This window comes from Dermacentor variabilis, chromosome 3 (assembly GCF_050947875.1).
Source record: "Dermacentor variabilis isolate Ectoservices chromosome 3, ASM5094787v1, whole genome shotgun sequence".
Classification (NCBI taxonomy): domain Eukaryota; kingdom Metazoa; phylum Arthropoda; class Arachnida; order Ixodida; family Ixodidae; genus Dermacentor; species Dermacentor variabilis.
In genome coordinates this window covers 164,501,857-164,519,558 of record NC_134570.1, presented here as the reverse complement: position 1 = coordinate 164,519,558, position 17,702 = coordinate 164,501,857, and the positions used below count along the sequence as shown (strand labels likewise).

The following is a 17,702-nucleotide window of genomic DNA, read 5'->3' as shown; positions in this document are numbered from 1 at the left end:
CACGGAGGAGCTGCCGAGAGGCCACGGTGAATCCACCGAAAAATTAGAAAGGAGGCTTGCAAGCGGGCCCGAGCGCACCACGGACATTGGTGAAATGGCCGTGAGGGCCTACTCGCAGTTGCTCACCGCCACTGCTAGGTGGCACTACATGTACAGGCGAACTTCATTTCAGGGAGCCTATACAGCAGTGTTACGCTATGAAGGGTACACAAAGTATTGCGGTGAAACATACTAAGTGTGCAAAGGGGCAATTGTCACGGGACACAGTATTTCTTAATTATACACGCATGCACCTGCCGTCTCCAGTCAGAGTACGAGCACCAATTTGCCTATTGAGTCTACTGGCAGGCCTTCAGAGCTATTTTGGACATGCCTATGGCGATTTGAACCCTTCAGGGCAGTAAAAAACATGCATTCATATTTTTGGACTGCCCGATTTTTCTGACTTTTTCACGGCCCTTCGAGAGCCTGAAAAATTCGACGTTGACTGTAGCCTTATGTGCCTCTTTCGCTAATTTCGGTGGTTGGTGGCGTGGGATCTCAAGCATGCTCTTGAGACAAAGAAATGACAACACAATAGTGGAAGCCAAAGGGGCATTTATTACATTTTCTATACAATAAGGCAGCTAGCCTGATAATAGCTAATGGAACATGCTGACCAACCAAGGAAGTCCCACTCACTGCGACAGGATATTGAATGAATCTGTTGCTCCTATGCTGGACACTAAGACCTAAGTTGTTTGTGAATGCAATCACATAGATGAAGGCATTTTTGAATGATCATGGATATCCATCCTGGTGTTCATTCCGATGCTTTTTGCGGGACAGTCCTGTGAAATTTGCCAGCGGGTGCATGGACTGTGGCCATCCACACGCTACGACCACTCCAAGACAACTTAAGAGTTAACTCTTCTGTTATGCCTTAAAATGTGCTCATTTTCAGTAATTTTATGTTTGAACATTTTATTTCATGACATAGTACAGTCAAACCCGGCTATATCGAACTCGGCAAAAAACGCCTATCAGTTCGATATAGAGCATAATTCGATATAAGCCTGCTAAATAATTGGATGTCATAAAAGCACATACCATTTATAAAATCGCTTTATTGATGAAACTAGCTTGGTTTCGCACGAAATAGTCCTGCATTTTCTTCTACTTGGTGTTTGAATCCCACCGATGGCAACGGTTGTTGTGGTCGCACCGATGGTACGACCTGTTGGGAACTCGGCGCTGACGCCCGTGGTTGTACCTGGGTCGCAAGCCCCAAGGGTAGCGTTGGCCTGGCGGCCTGGGGTACAACTGGAAGCATCCGAAGGTCCCGGCAAAGCATGAGTCGACTGGTAACAACAAAACAACTTGTTTATTTTAACATCGCAAAGAGTTGGCGGTCAGGTTGACCGAAGTAGAGAGACGGGAGAGCACTTTACTCAACAGAAGAAATCGGAGCCCTCCTTTTGGCGTCCGGGGGCAGCTGTTTTTATACTCTCGCAGTTGAGGGCAAGAAGGAACCCCTCAATAGACGAGCACGTGATTGTACAATGTGATAAGGTGACGCATACTGTCGTAGCGCCGCCGGTCGGGCACAAAGACTGGGAGGAGAAGGTGACTCCTACTGTCGTATCGCCTCCGGTCGGGCACAATGGCTGGGAGGAGAAGGTAACTCCTACTGTCGTATCGCCTCCGGACGGGCACAATGGCTGGGAGGAGAAGGTAACTCCTACTGTCGTATCGCCTCCGGACGGGCACAATGGCTGGGAGGAGAAGGTAACTCCTACTGTCGTATCGCCTCCGGTCGGGCACAATGGCACATACACTCACACACGCACATGAAGACACGTGGCATCGGAACATGCCTGGACGCGCTTGGCGGGGAGCGTAGCGGCGACGCCGAACGGGCCAAAATGTCTGCCGCTTTATTGCAGTCGCGCCGGCTAAACCGCGCGTCGTAGGCGAAACGTAACAGACGGCCCTGCCGGGGGAAGGAGATCCCGATGGACAGGGGACTGCATCCGCTGTCCGGAGGGATGTCGCTCGATGATGCTCATTACCGAAGTCGGGCGTCCCTCGACGTATCTTGAGCGCAGCGCACAGAGAAGGCCTCGTTCTCTCGTTCAGGTTCGCACAGGACACTGCAAAGTGACTTCGGGAGAGTTCACATTCTTGTTCTCGTTCCCGGCAAGCGTTAGAACTACGCTGAAACTCAACCGCTCAGTCAGCAAGCACGGCACAACCCTCACTAAGCCCTGCCAGGCTCTTTCCCCTTTTATACCACTGCCTAGTTCCTTACAGTAGTCTAGCATCACTCAGAACGCGTCCACAAATTGGAAAATTGCACTAGAAAGCATATCATCACTTTGAAACACTAAACAAAAGCAATATGTTAAAAAAAATCCTGCCTCAGGAAGAAAAACATCAGTAACAAACAATTTTGAGGCTGATTCCTACGTTAGGGGCTTCGACTTAAGCCATCGGCGTTACCGTTGAGACTCCCCTTTTTGTAACGCACCTCAAAGGAATATTGTTGCAAAGCGAGGCTCCAGCGCAGGAGGCGGCCATTTTTGGGAGAGATGGTCTGCAGCCATTGGAGAGGGCAGTGATCCGTCTCAATGATAAACCTCGAGCCGGCTAGATAGCATGACAATTTCTGAACGGCCCACACGAGACATGCACACTCTTTCTCGGTGGCGCTATACGCCTGCTCACGACTGGTCAGCTTACGACTAGCATACAGGACGGGGTGTTCTACTTCTCCATTTTCCCGTTGGCACAGTACAACGCCCATGCCTCGCTCACTAGCATCGCACTGAACAACGAACCCTTTTGTATAGTCTGGCGATCGTAGCACAGGCTGGCTTGTTAGGGCACTCTTTAGGGCGCTAAAAGCTCTTTCCTTTGTCTCGTCCCAGACGACTGTTTGAGGCTCTGTTTTTCTTAGAGCATCCGTCAGGGGAGCCGCGATATCAGAGTACCTGGGGATGTACCTCTGATAATAGCCGGCGACACCCAAGAACGACCGAATATCGGTCTTCGTGCGCGGTTGCGGAAAGTCTCGCACAGCGGCCACTTTTATTTCAGAGGGGCGGCGACGACCCTGACCAATCACGTGACCGAGGTAGACAACCTCGGCCTGTGCTAACTGGCACTTAGGAGCCTTGACTGTCAAGCCCGCTTCGCGCAGGCTGGTTAGCACTGCCCGCAAGTGTGCCATATGCTCAGACCAGGATGCGGAGAATATCGCTACGTCGTCTAGATACGGTAAAGCGAATTCTTGCTGTCCCCGCAACACTTTATCCATGAGGCTTGAAAAACAGTATGGCGCGTTCTTCAAACCAAAACTCAACACTTTAGGACGGAATGTTCCCATTGGTGAAATGAACGCCGCATACCTACTAGCCTCTTCTGTAAGTGGAACCTGCCAATAACCCCTGACAAGATCTAGGGTGGAAATAAACTGAGCGCTACTAACTTTCTCAAGGCGCTCCTCGATGTTAGGGATCGGATAAATTTGATCCTTAGTGATGGAATTAAGCCTGCGGTAGTCGACGCAAGGACGAGGTTCCTTGCCCGGTACCTCAACTAAAATCAAAGGGGAGGTATAATCACTCTCACCTGCCTCAATAACACCGAGCTGTAGCATTTTCTTTACCTCAGCCTCCATAATCTCGCTCTGGCGGGGTGACACCCGATACGCCTTGGATCGTACTGGCTCTGGGGAGGTAAGTTCTATATCATGAGTAAGTACAGAAGTCCTACCAGGCCTCTCAGAGAACAGACCTTGAAACTCTTGTAAGAGCTGGTGTAGTTCGGTTTTCTGCTCACGCGACAGCGATGCTCCACTGACTAAGTCACTAATGACTTGACCGGTGTCTTCCCTGTTCGTCACTGAGCCTAGTCCCGGAAGCTCGACCGGAAGCTCTTCAGGAACGTTTACCATCATGCACACCACTGCTTCCCTTTGTCTATAAGGTTTGAGCAGATTACAGTGGTAAACTTGCTGTGCTTTCCGCTTTCCTGGCAGACTTACCACGTAGTTAACGTCCGACAGTTTCTGAACAATTCGTGCTGGGCCCTCCCACTGCACGTCTAGTTTGTTGTTTAGCGATGTGCGCAATATCATGACCTCATCGCCCACCTCAAAACGACGGGCCCTGGCGGTCCGATCATAATAAACCTTGGCCCTCTGCTGGGCCTTTGCCATTGCTTCACCTGACAACACCTGTGCCCTTCTTAAGCGTTCGAGGAGCTTAAGCACGTACTCCACCACGACTGGGTCGTCGCCCCTGCCTTCCCACGATTCTTGAAGCATGCGAAGCGGAGACCGAAGCGAGCGACCGTACACCAGCTCAGCTGGCGAAAACCCCGTAGCTGCATGCGGCGCGGTCCTTAATGCAAACATCACCCCAGGCAGACACAGCTCCCAGTCAGTTCGATGTTCAAAACACAATGCTCTCAACACGCGCTTCATGACGGAGTGGAGCTTCTCAACGGAATTCGACTGAGGGTGGTACACTGAGCTGTGTAACAGCTTTACCCCACACCTTTCGAGAAAAGTTGTCGTCAAAGCGCTAGTAAACACTGTGCCCTGATCTGATTGGATTTCCGCAGGAAAACCAACTCGCGCAAATATGGACAGTAGTGCATTGACTATCTCAACTGAGCTGAGTTCTTTAAGCGGCACTGCTTCAGGGAACTTTGTCGCTGGGCAGATCACAGTCAAAATGTGTCTGTACCCCGTGGCTGTTACCGGCAGAGGTCCCACTGTATCAATAACGAGCCGTCTAAAAGGCTCCGTAATGATAGGTACCAATTTCAACGGCGCCCTTGATTTGTCCCCTGGTTTGCCCACCCGCTGACAAGTGTCACATGTCCTCACGAAATGGTCTGCGTCCCGAAAACACCCTGGCCAATAGTACTCTTGCAAGAGACGGTCCTTAGTTTTCTTAACTCCTAGGTGTCCGGACCACGAACCCCCGTGCGACAAGCGCAACAGATCCTGACGATAGCATTGAGGCACGATCAGCTGATCGAACTCCACTCCTCTGCGGTCTAGATACTTCCGGTACAGGACTCCACCTCTTTCCACAAAGCGAGCATTTTTCTTGGCGATACCTTCCTTGACGATGCAGCGTACGTTTTCTAGGCTGCCATCCTTTTTTTGCTCGGCTATCAAAGCCGACCGGCTGACTTTTAGCAACCTATCAAGTCCGTCTGACGTAGGCGCGATGAGCAAATCTGCAGATAGCTCTTCTAACTTTCCCTTATCGGGCATTTCCTCTCCAGTATCTGGCGCCTTCAACGCTACAGACTCAATTTTATTCAGTTCGGGCGTGCTCTGAATATCAGCTTGCTGCGCCTCTGACCCTTTCTCATTGTTCGAGAACGTCGGCCCCGCAACTACCGCCTTTGCAGCGAGCTCCCGAACCTTCGATCTGGTTAAGGCCTGAACACTAAATTCACCAAACAAAAGCCCCTTCTCGCGCAGGAGGTGATCGGACCTGTTTGAAAATAGGTACGGGTACTGGGGGGGCAGCATAGAAGACACTGCGGCCTCCGTCTCAAGCGCTCCGAAAGGTCCTTCAATAAGCACTTTTGCTACCGGCAGACACACGCTAGGAGCTTCCACGGCTTGCTTGATCCATGCGCACTCGCCCGTGAACATATGGGGTTCTACGTAAGACGGGTGAACTACATCCATTGTAGCTGCGGAATCGCGAAGCACTCGGCACTCTTTCCCGTTCACGAGGAGGTCTCGCATGTAAGGCTCGAGAAGCTTCATGTTCTTGTCAGTGCTGCATAATGAAAAAAACACAACTTTTGGTGTTGTTTCCGGACACTGCGCCGAAAAGTGACCCGGCTTCTGGCACGTATAACAAACGCGCGCTTGCCTCATCTCGAACCGCTTTCTGCGTTCGGCTTCGGCTGCCGCCGTCTCTTTACGTTTGGTCGGACTGCTTTCACTCGCATCCTCACTATGCGTGTTCCCCTTTGCTCGCATGGGTGTGAACTTCGGCCTCTCAAACTTCGAGCCAAATTCACCCTTTTGACCGTCCTTAGCTCCGCGAGCCCGACGCGTCACAAACTCCTCGGCTAGCTCAGCGGCTTTAGCCACCGTACAAACGTCTGGCCTATCCAAGACCCAGTACCGCACGTTCTCAGGTAACCGACTATATAACTGTTCCAGCCCGAAGCACTGCAGAACTTTATCGTGGTCACCGAACGCTTTCTCTTCTTTGAGCCACTCCTGCATGTTTGACATAAGCTTGTACGCAAACTCCGTATATGACTCACTTTTGCCTTTCTCACTTTCCCGAAACTTCCGACGGAACGCCTCCGCTGACAGCCTGTACTTTTTTAGCAGACTCGATTTCACTTTGTCGAAATCCTCTGCCTCCTCTCTATCCAAGCGAGCGACTACGTCGGCCGCCTCGCCGGGTAACAAAGTGAGCAAGCGCTGTGGCCACGTTTCCCGAGAGAACCCCTGCTTCTCGCACGTTCGCTCGAAGTTAACCAGGAACAAACCAATGTCCTCTCCAAGCTTAAACGGCCGCATCAGGTCAGTCATTTTGAACAATACTCGTTCTCCTGCACCGTGTGCCTGACTTCCATTACGAGCGCGTTCCATCTCTATCTCGAGACGCTTCATTTCCAAAGCGTGTTGACGGTCGCGCTCTTCTTTTTTCTCTTGTTGCTGTCGCTCTTTTTGTTCTTTAAGTTCGCTCTCCTGTCTTTTTGCAGTCTCCCTTTCCTCAATGGTCTCAAGGCATTCCGACAGCTCGTCATCCTCAGCTTCTAACTCAAGAATAGCCTTTAGCAGTTCTGGTTTTCTGAGTTTGTCCGAGACATCCAGACCCAACTCTCTTGCAAGCTCCAACAATTTCGGTTTGCGCAACGACTTCAAATCCATGGCTGCTCTGAATGCTGCTTTCTCTACTGCCTATTATTGTCTTGCCGCAAACTAACCCGGCAGCAACGACAACCACAACTACCAGCTCTGTTTCTGACACTAACAAAAGCCTGGCAAAGCTCAGAAGAAGAAAGTCCCGCACTCACCAAACCTCGTAGCCAAGAGTTCAGCGCAGTCGTTCCGCTGCAGGCAACCAGTCATCACACAGGGCTCGTTGCACTGCTCCCGGATCGTCGTTGAGCTGCTCAGCATACAGTCAACTGCATATCTTCGCTGCTGGCCTCCGTTGTCGCGATCTCACCGCTGGCAGACAGTTGTTTGAATCCCACCGATGGCAACGGTTGTTGTGGTCGCACCGATGGTACGACCTGTTGGGAACTCGGCGCTGACGCCCGTGGTTGTACCTGGGTCGCAAGCCCCAAGGGTAGCGTTGGCCTGGCGGCCTGGGGTACAACTGGAAGCATCCGAAGGTCCCGGCAAAGCATGAGTCGACTGGTAACAACAAAACAACTTGTTTATTTTAACATCGCAAAGAGTTGGCGGTCAGGTTGACCGAAGTAGAGAGACGGGAGAGCACTTTACTCAACAGAAGAAATCGGAGCCCTCCTTTTGGCGTCCGGGGGCAGCTGTTTTTATACTCTCGCAGTTGAGGGCAAGAAGGAACCCCTCAATAGACGAGCACGTGATTGTACAATGTGATAAGGTGACGCATACTGTCGTAGCGCCGCCGGTCGGGCACAAAGACTGGGAGGAGAAGGTGACTCCTACTGTCGTATCGCCTCCGGTCGGGCACAATGGCTGGGAGGAGAAGGTAACTCCTACTGTCGTATCGCCTCCGGACGGGCACAATGGCTGGGAGGAGAAGGTAACTCCTACTGTCGTATCGCCTCCGGTCGGGCACAATGGCACATACACTCACACACGCACATGAAGACACGTGGCATCGGAACATGCCTGGACGCGCTTGGCGGGGAGCGTAGCGGCGACGCCGAACGGGCCAAAATGTCTGCCGCTTTATTGCAGTCGCGGCGGCTAAACCGCGCGTCGTAGGCGAAACGTAACATTGGGCACTTTCGCTGCATGCGACGCACGCACTTTTTCACTTTGTATAAGGAGTCAGAGCAGCTGAGGCTGCAACATTCCGCATTCGCGCAGAAGCACCGGACTAGTGCGAGCGCACCAATCACTTCGGAGGATGTGGGCCAAAGGCGGTCGTTGCTTTCCTCATTGTGCCCACTTGCACTTGTGCTCGGCATGATGTCGGCAATGTAGTCTTCGTTTCCGGGCTCTCCCGTGGTCGCGACACCATCATTTACGCTCACAAACTCGTCCACCGTTGATTCGTCAACAGCTTCCGGAAATTCTGACAGCTCGCTCCAAACTTTGGCAACACCGGCAACGGCTTCGTCGCATTAATCAGAATTTACAGTCATCACCGAGCACGCAGAAGTCGGTACGGCTGAAGCTATTTCGGATGAACCACTCGTACACAGCCGTGCGACGCGTTGGGCGCCATGGGCACTGCGGGCACTGGGTCGCGAGTTAGGTCGCTTTAGCCCTAATTTCCCCCTTCAAGATCGCGCCGAGAGTGCACCTCGGAATCTTGTACGTTACGGGGACATCCGACTTCTCACCGCGTTCCACCCGATTTATGGTTTCGAGCTTCACGACGAAAGGTGACTTTTGCTGTTTCATCACGGCAACACTGCAGGAGAAGGCACACAAGGCGCACACAATGAACCACAAAAGCAGCGAGACAACTCGCACTTTCGCCATCTTGCACGACGAGGGCACAAGAGCCTCTGATTGGCTGTCTGAGCAAGCGCTGAAGGCGGGCCAGGATCATTTTTTGCAGAGGGGTGTCGGCGGCTCCGAGAAGAGCGGTTAGATGGAGCCGTGCCGCCAGGTTTTCCCGTCACCGTGAGGGAAAGCCAACTTCCGGGAGTACTTTCCGCCGCTTGACGTTCGATGTATCGGGAGTCGCTACTAGTTTCGTTCGATTTAAGCGTAATTTTTGCCATATATACTCATTGTAACTATAATGTGTCCAGAAATTGTTCTCTGTATGGAATAATTCGATGTAAATGGGTTCGATGTAGTCGGGTTCGACTGTAGTCGCAATGTATAGTGCTGTACACAAGATTATAGCCTGATCACTGCTGTTTTGAATGAATGTACAGCAGTAATAATTGAGACAATTTTTGAGAATTATTATGTGAAACTTCGAAGAAGCACCTCAAGCAAAACGAATGAAAGTAATAATTTGCTATTTTTCCTATAAGTATCGAATCATTGTCAATGATAATGCTGCACTACAAGCAGGTGACACTACAGCTGTGATAGCGGCATAGATGCGGAAGCTTCACAGGCTTTGCTTTGCGTTGCTGATGTGAATACATCGTCGACAGGGCATGAAATTGTATCTTTGGCCGCAGGCTGTCGAATTCAAGAAAGTAACATTTTCTATTTGTTATTGAAATTATTCGTTTTTCATCTCCAAATAACCAGAAAATTTTCACAGACTGTTGTGTAGAAGAAAAATCGGTCATTGGCTGTGCATATGCGTAAATGGTGAATTTTCGACATAATGAAATTCCAGTATAACAAAGTAAAGTGGCTATATTTCCAAGTTTGTTATATTGAGGTTTAACTGTACTATGTTTTTGTCATGAGCGCTAGCAGCACACTGGCTGCCCGTCGGAGAAACATGCCACTTTGCTCATTCAGTGGTGAATAGGTTCAAATCTGTGATGCCATCTATGTAATATATGCATAATATTTCGCAACATTATGCAATACTATGGGGACTTAAGCGCTCCACACAGGCATACAATAACCAAGTGACAGCGAGAAGTGACTCAGTGGGTAGACTTTGTTGTATCGCACTGTGGGGCAGCCACACGGGCAGTCACACTCGACATTGCAAAACTAAGTAGCAACAAAGTTTCATTGTTGTCTGAATACAGTAAACACAGTTTTATGCCTGTAGAAAGTGGCAAACGTGCCGCAGGGCCACCATTTTAATGATAGTAGATGTAAATTTTAAAATGCCATTGTTGCCGGTGAAAAAGTGTTTCGTGTCTCCAGCATTAAACGCTGTGGTACCATCGGAGAAGGGGAAATCGAAACGCTTTTGTGGCTCTTATTGATGTCCTAGGCCTAACAGCATCAAAACAAGTGGGTGATCTCAGTAATGACAAAATGTCACCAATACTTTGTCCTCTGTGTTAGATGAGGCTAAGCACATGCTGATGTTATCATTTATTTATTGCTGTCATAATGGAGAGCAAGTAGCAAGAGTGAATTCAGATTGAAGTGGGTTGCCAGAGTTATCATGTTGTTAGGCAATCATGGTTACCGGCATGTGAAGCCGTCACATGGATTTCTGAAAAACAAGTAAATATTTTTTGCTGGCTGAAAAGTATTGACCTGGCAAGTGATGTTGGTAGATCAGCCTCCGTGATGGCCCAGCTGTTGTGGTCACTTGTCGCCATTGCTTGAAAATTGTGTGCATGTGTTTAAGCTTCCTTTTCGTGTGACGTTATAAAGTGCAGCTGAGATATATCCAGCTCAAAGGGGATCATGAAATAGTTCAATAAATCAATAATTCTACATATAAAATATGCCTGTATGAAGCTTACTGAAAACTCCGCACTTCTCGCGCAGTCTCTGGAGAAAGCGAAAAGTGGGAATTTATCGATCCCATGCGCGGAGCCACTCAGTGAAAATATCCGAGTGCCATCCATTTCCTGTGGGGCGTGTGTATTGTATTGGGAGGCCTTTTGCATTGTTGAAGCAGCGTGGCAATTGTCTTTTCATGCACCTGGCTCATTTTTCCTCTGTGGCATGTGCAGTGAAATGCCTTTGTAACGAAGTGCTTGGCGTCTCCGTAATCACCCTTTATACGGGTCACATTGCGGTAAAAGTAGCGTAGCGTACAGCTCAATAAAGAACTGAGACGTAATTATTCCTCTGTTACACAGTTCATTTCGTTGTAGAGGCAGGCATTCATTGTACAGGCACTCAGCTCTACTGCCTTTCATATTTAATGCCTGGCACCATCCGCGGTGCTTTTTTGCCAACATCAATATTTATTGTGACGTGAGAAGTGATCGCACCTTCTTAGGGGAAGTGCTTTTTCAGGGCCAGAAATTTGCATTCCTTTTCTTTTTGGTGTGCACACCCAGTAACCAGATTTAATTGTTACAACCAATTACGTGGCATGGGAGCATTGTAATAAGTGGTTTATTCCGTAGAACGCATACAAAAGTTGTAGGTTCATTGACTGCTCATTATTATGACTGATGTATTGTCAAAACCATTAATGTTAAAACCATTATCGTTATAAGGAAATTCGACTATAGAATGTAGCAGTGAATGGGAGTTCGATATAAGAGTTGTAGAGTGCTATACTTTTGCATGAGATTTCCAAGAGGATGTCACAACTGTTTGATACAGACAATAATCCAATATTGCGGGGTTCAATACATCTAGGTTTGACTTTATTACATGATGCATACTGGTATGTTTGTTTCATATTTGATGCATTATTTTTACTCGGGAATGTGAGCAGCGAGATAAGCCTAGTATTGACTGCCACGCATGAAGCGTAATATAAAGCGTGTGTGTTTATGCTGTACCATCCCTGTAACAGGATTCCTGCGTGCCCAGCCAGTTCCACATGCTAATAGCGCGAGTGATGGTGAAGCACCTGCACCAGTTCCGGTACAGTGTCTGGCGGAACACCAGCAGCAGCACTGTTTACCCGTGCAACATCCAGACCCCCATGGATGACATCAAATTGTGAGTACTTCGTTTCAGTTCATTATCCATGTATAGAGTTGAACCCGACTATATCGAACCCATTTACATTGAATTATGACACCCCCCTGTAGAAAATGATCCTGGCCCGCCTGCAGCGCTTGCTCAGACAGCCAATCAGAGGCACTTGTGCCTTCGACGTGCAAGATGGCACAAGTGCGAGTTGTTTCGCTGCTGTTCTGGTTCACTGTGTTTGCACCTTGTGGGCCTTCTCCCGCGGTGTTGCCGAGATGAAGCGGCGGAATTTGCCTTTGGCCAAGAAGCTCGAAATCATAAATTGAGTTGAATGTGGTGAGAAGTTGGATGTTGCTGCATTGTGCAACATTCTGAGGAGCACTCTCAGCACGATCTTAAAGAATAAGGAGGAGATTAGGGTTAAAGCGGACAAAGTCTTGACCCAGTGCCCGTGGCATCTGACGCATACGCACGGCCGTGTATAAGACGTCGAGGCAGCCATGTACAAGTAGTTCATCCAAAATTGCTTCACACGTGCCAGCTTCCGCATGCCGGGTGATGACTGAAAATTCTGATGAGTGCAACAAAGCCGTTGCCTGTGTTGCCGAAGTTGGGAGCGAGCTGTTAGAATTTTCGGAAGCCATTGATGAATCAACGATTGACGAGTTTGTGAGTGCGGATGATGATGTCACGACCGTGGGAGTGCCTGAAAACGAAGACTGCGTTGCCGACATTGTACCGAGCACAAGTGAAAGTGGGCATAATGAGGAAAGCAACAATGATCCTTTGCCCACATCCTTCGAGGTTATCGGTACGCTCGCACTAGTCCGGTGCTTCTGCGTGAATGTGGAAGGTTGCAGCCTTAGCTGCTCCGACTCCTTTGACAATGTGGAGAAGTGTGTGTGTCGCAGGCAGCGAAATTGTCCAAGCAAAAGAAAATACAGGACTATTTTGTGCGAAACTGAGCTAGTTCCATCAATAAATTCAGTAAAGCAATGAACGGGGCTAGTTGGTGGATGTTCATGATTACCGTATTTACACAATTGTAAGTTGACCTATTTTTTTAAATTTGAAAATTTGAAGGGGGGGGGGGGGGGGTCAACTTACAATTTAAACTGAAACATGGCACCGCAAAAAGCGAAACCAATGGGATATCAGGGGAGCTACAATGTAGTTGCAATTTTATGTTAGCTCTACGGCCCTACCTGTAGCTTTCCGCTATCCCGTTGTTCCGTGCGTTTGTTTGCTTTTCAGAAGAGTTTTTCAACATTTTTTAGAGTTTTACAGCACACAGAGCACTCATGGGGGGGGTATCGATAGTTCGTGGAAGTGCCGCTGTTCCATTTGCGGCGGCACGCTCAGAACAGCGGCACTTGCAGGGAGTATCGATAGTTCATGGAAGAGCAGACACTGCTCACGTGTTACTCTTTCCCTGTAGCTCTTTAGTTTCATGCGTTCGTCTTGAATGCCGGCCATGTGCTACTTCCGTGCTTCCTCAGTCGTCATGAGTGCTCCGAGTCCACTAAACATTCGGCACTAAACATTCACAGCAGCGTTCAAGAGGGCTGCCATCCTTCACGCCGAAGAAACAAATAACTGTACAGCGGCCCACAAGTTTGATGTTTCTTAATGGGTAGTTGTAGGGTGGCGACTGCAGCGAAGCAAAATTTTCACCTGTGAGGCCAAGCGAGGAGGTTTCCGCGGTCCGAAGTCTGGACGCTTTCCGGAGCTGGAGGCCAAGCTCGCGGCATACGTTGCTGAAATGCGTGATCGGTCCCTGTCAGTGACGTGCGACATGGTCATGAGGCAAGCCTAGATCTTCACCTTGAAGGACCTGCTCCGCCGTGAGTACGAGTGGCTGGTGGCAGAAAACTGCGAACTTATGCCAACCGGACATGTCAAAAGAGCTGCCCTGACTGCTGTGTGTGGTTGTGTGCTTTTGGCGTGGACTTATGTATGTATGCAAATGCACTTATAGATGCAAATGCGGAATTTTGCTGGACGACGACGTGCTATGGGACTGTAGCAGCAATGACGATGGCAGCACTAGTGAGGACGATGGCACAAGTGAGGACGAGTGGTCCAGTGACCATGCCAGCTACTAATAAATTTTTGTTATGGAATGCGCCCGTGGGTATGCTCTTTTTTATTTTTTCCTCTGTCACACACGATGTGGGAGGTGAAGGGTCGACTTACAGTCGTGTAAATACGTTATATTGCGCTTGGTGTTACACTGACGAACGTGAAGGACAGGACACAAACGTACTTAGCGCATTCTACCAACTGTTTAATACCGTTAAAGAATGCGCTTATATACAAGGAGATATAGCGTGAGGCGGGGCGGGGGGGGGGGGGGGAGATATAAAAAGATGTTACAAGGTGCCGACATGTGATCATACTTTGGGCCAGAAATACATTGTTCACTTGCACCCAAAACACGCAATTGAACCTCCGGTAACGGCAGTACAGTTTCTGGCTATGGTTCGCTCAGTCGGGGAAAGGACCCCTGAGCCAGAAAAAGTGGCTTGCATCAAAGAAGTTTTGACGGGAGTGTCGAAAAAGAGCTTAGTAGAAAAACCCAAGCCTGCAGGAACAAGCAGAGTGACTAGGTACCTCAAGAAAGAAAATCTAAAACTTCACCTCTGAGGCAACACAGGCGTGTTTGTCGTGATGAATGCTCCTGAATACGAAAAATACGCACAAGAAGCGATCCGCAACAATTTCGCAAAAAGCGACGTACAAAGCAATTGCAAAACTGAAAAGTGAAACCGGCAAAACATGTGAAAGCATGTGCTTAACAAAATTGGCAAAGCGTGTGAAAGAGAGCAAAGAACTCACCCTGAAGCCATTTTTCACAGTAAAAACCCACAAATACGAAATTCCTTTTAGCACGATCGTTGAAGACCGCGGAACCTGGCAAAGATGCATCACAGACTACCTTCAGGCATGTTTGAACTCTTTACCTTTTGACGACCCGTTCTTGATCCGCAACTCTAAGTTATTTCAACAGTAAAGAGTAGCCCACCGACATCTTGTTTTTCAATAGACGTGAAGGACCTGTTCTACAGTGTCCCGAGGCCAGCAGTGGTACAAGCTGTAGAAGAAGCCATCGACATATTTGGCTACACCAAATTTCAGGATGTGTGCAAGTGCAGTATTTCTAATTTTGTGAACTTGCTAAAACTGTATCTACAGGGTGTGTTTATTGAATAGGGTGATAGCGTGTATGCGCAGAAGGATGGTATTGCTATTGCTTCCTGTATAGCTGCCCTGCTTTCCGACTTATTTTTGAGTGTGGGAGACAGAAAACTTGCCATCTTGTTTGAAGAAACTAACATAACTACCTGTTTTATATATGTTGACAATTATTTGGTGTGCATGGGAGAAAACCAAAGTGAACCAGTTAGTGTAGACACTGTTATCAGCATGTTCAAGAAAGCGCATGAAGGTCTAGAATTCATGTACGAGACTCCTGTCGAAGGTCGATTGCAGTGCCTTGACATAAACATTAGACTCAGCGGCTCTCACATGTGCTGGTGCTACAAAACTAGAGGAGAGAAAGAAATCCTGAGGTATGACTCTTGCAATTCTAAAATCATAAAAAGAGGCATCGCCAAGGCTTGCATCAGTCAAGCAGTTGAAAAAATCATGCCGCCATGCCGCGGGGGAGAGCATTGATTTGCAAGTAAGCCGCTTAAAGGGACACTAAAGGTTACCAGAAACTCAAGTTAATGTGGTAGAGCAATGTTCTAGAACGTCTAAGGCGTCAACATAATCGCGAACAGAGCTTTAGTAACCGAGAAATTGAGGTAAATGCATGACACGATTTGAGACCCCCCAGCGACATTCCGGTACTAGCCCGATGACGAAAGGACTCCTCATAATTTGTGTTACTAATACTCAACTACTCATATTAAAAATATCATTTCATTCGATTATAAGACGGAAAAAAATGCTACTTGTCTACGTCTATTCGATTCTAAGAAAAAATAACATTTTGACGTTACCCTTCAGTAATATAGGTGTTCGAAAGGTTTCGTTTTCGCTCGACTCTGCGCGCTCGACTCTGCGCCGCGTACGCTTTGGAGTTTCAGTATCGTTATCGCGTCGTGCTGTGAGGGTTCTGCTGGCTCGCGAAACTTTCATTTGGAGCAAGCAGCGAGAATGCCACGTCCATGTGATGTCGTGGGAAGCCCTCGTTGCTTTCCCGCTCCGGAGAGCCGGTGTCGAGGCCGCCGTCGTAGTACGCAATGACGCTGGCAGTGCGAGCCCTCAGCAGCAGGTCGCGCTCGTCGGTGCTCAAATCACTGAAGTTGAGCCTACCATCGCGAGCCAATCTGTCGGTGTCAGGGTCCATTGCGACGAGCGTCGAAGTTAGCGTCATAGAATGAAGTACCAGCTTATGGGTGTCTTGCGCTGGAGTTTGAGGTATAGTAGCGGCGCCTGGTGGCGGTGCGGGAAACCACATCTGGGTCGTGCCAGCTTGGGTCGTATTGAGCCCTGGCTGTGGCGAAGCACGTTTCTAGGCCGAGTTTTGCGTCGATTCGCACATTTTTGTGCCCTTTTGCGAGTGCGAAAAGGCTCGTCGTTTCTCATAGACCACGCCGACCACGCTGCGAGCTCGCCGCAGCCTATAGTTTAACGAAAACGGACTCTCCGTGTGCCGTGGGACGTAATGTGGGACGTAATTCGTTTCTCCTTCCACTAGCCACCATACTCAGGCTTTTGCTCTGCTGTCGGCTCTGTCTTGGCTCTGTTTCTGGCCGCGCGTTGGCGTTTTGCGCAGAAAAGCCGTAGCGCCGTCTGCGGACGCCGTTCTACTCACCGATGGCGCAACGTCACTATGAGACCATGATGTCAGTACTCCTCGATCGGAGGGCGGGCGATTTGAACTGCGCTAGAGGTACGCGGACGCTTCAGAACGCATTTTCTCTTAAAATAAGTCTCTCCTTGGCACGAAACAAGCGTTTCGAGGTTTCTGTGATGGTATTTCAACAGTCCACGTTGACTTAATAGTAACCTTTAGTGTCCCTTTAAGAAACAGTGGGTACCCGAACAGTATGGTGGTGCAAATCAGTGAAAACATGTTGCCCGAAATAAGAGCCAACAGGAAAAGGGAAAAAACACCGGAAAAAGAAAAAAAGATTGAAAAAAAACGTGTGGTGTTGCCTTACATGCATGGGTTGTCACAGAATAAAAAAGACAGCCCAACGCCATGATGTTCAACCACTGTTCTCCACTCCGGAAAAACTAAAAGGCATGTACAAGAGGGTGAACGCAGGATCCAAAGAGGGCAATCCAAGTGCTACAGTCTGTCAGACTAAGCACGTGAAAAAGTACCATATTTACACGATTGTAAGTCGACCACATTTAATAAATTTGAAAATCTGAAGTGGCGGGGTTGACTTACAATTGAAACTAAAACATGGCACTGCCAAAAAAAGCGAGACCAATGGGAGCTACAACGTAGTTACAATTTTATGTTTGCTATATGGCCCTACCCGTAGCTTTTCGCTATCCTGCATGTTTGTTTGCTTTTTGGAAGGGTTTTTCAGCATTTTGGAAAGTTTTACAGTGCATGCAACACTTATCGGGGGGTGTCGATAGTTGATGGAAGCGCTTCTATTCCCATTCGCGGCGGCACCCTCAGAACGGCGGCGCTTGCGGGGAGTATCGGTAGTTCATGGAAGAGCAGACACCGCTCGCGGGTTTCTCTTTCCCTGTTGAAATGCATTGGTTTATAGCCTCCTATGATTGGTTTGACGCATTCTACTTGACTGCCGGCTACGTGCTACTTCCATGCTTCCTCAGTCGTCGTGAGTGCTCCAGGTCCACCAATCGTTCGGCACTCGTTCACAGCAGCTTTCAAGAGGGCTGCCATCCTTTCCGCTGAAGAAACAAATCACTGCGCAGCGGGCCGCAAGTTCGATGTTTCTGAACGGCTGGTGCGAGAGTGGCGACTGCAGTGAAGCGAAATTTTCACCTGTGACGGCAAGTGAGAAATTTTCAATGTGCCAAA

General features: G+C 48.9%; 1 protein-coding gene across 2 annotated transcripts in view; it reads left to right on the top strand.

The window, feature by feature from the left end:
• The window catches only part of LOC142576491 (sphingomyelin phosphodiesterase 4), a 153,762-nt gene that overhangs the window by 44,097 nt on the left and 91,963 nt on the right, over positions 1-17,702 (top strand). For both annotated transcript variants that reach the window (XM_075686641.1, XM_075686640.1), the window contains exon 8: positions 11,562-11,710. In XM_075686641.1, coding sequence (XP_075542756.1) covers positions 11,562-11,710 — 149 coding nt within the window. The remainder of the gene's footprint in view (positions 1-11,561; positions 11,711-17,702) is intronic.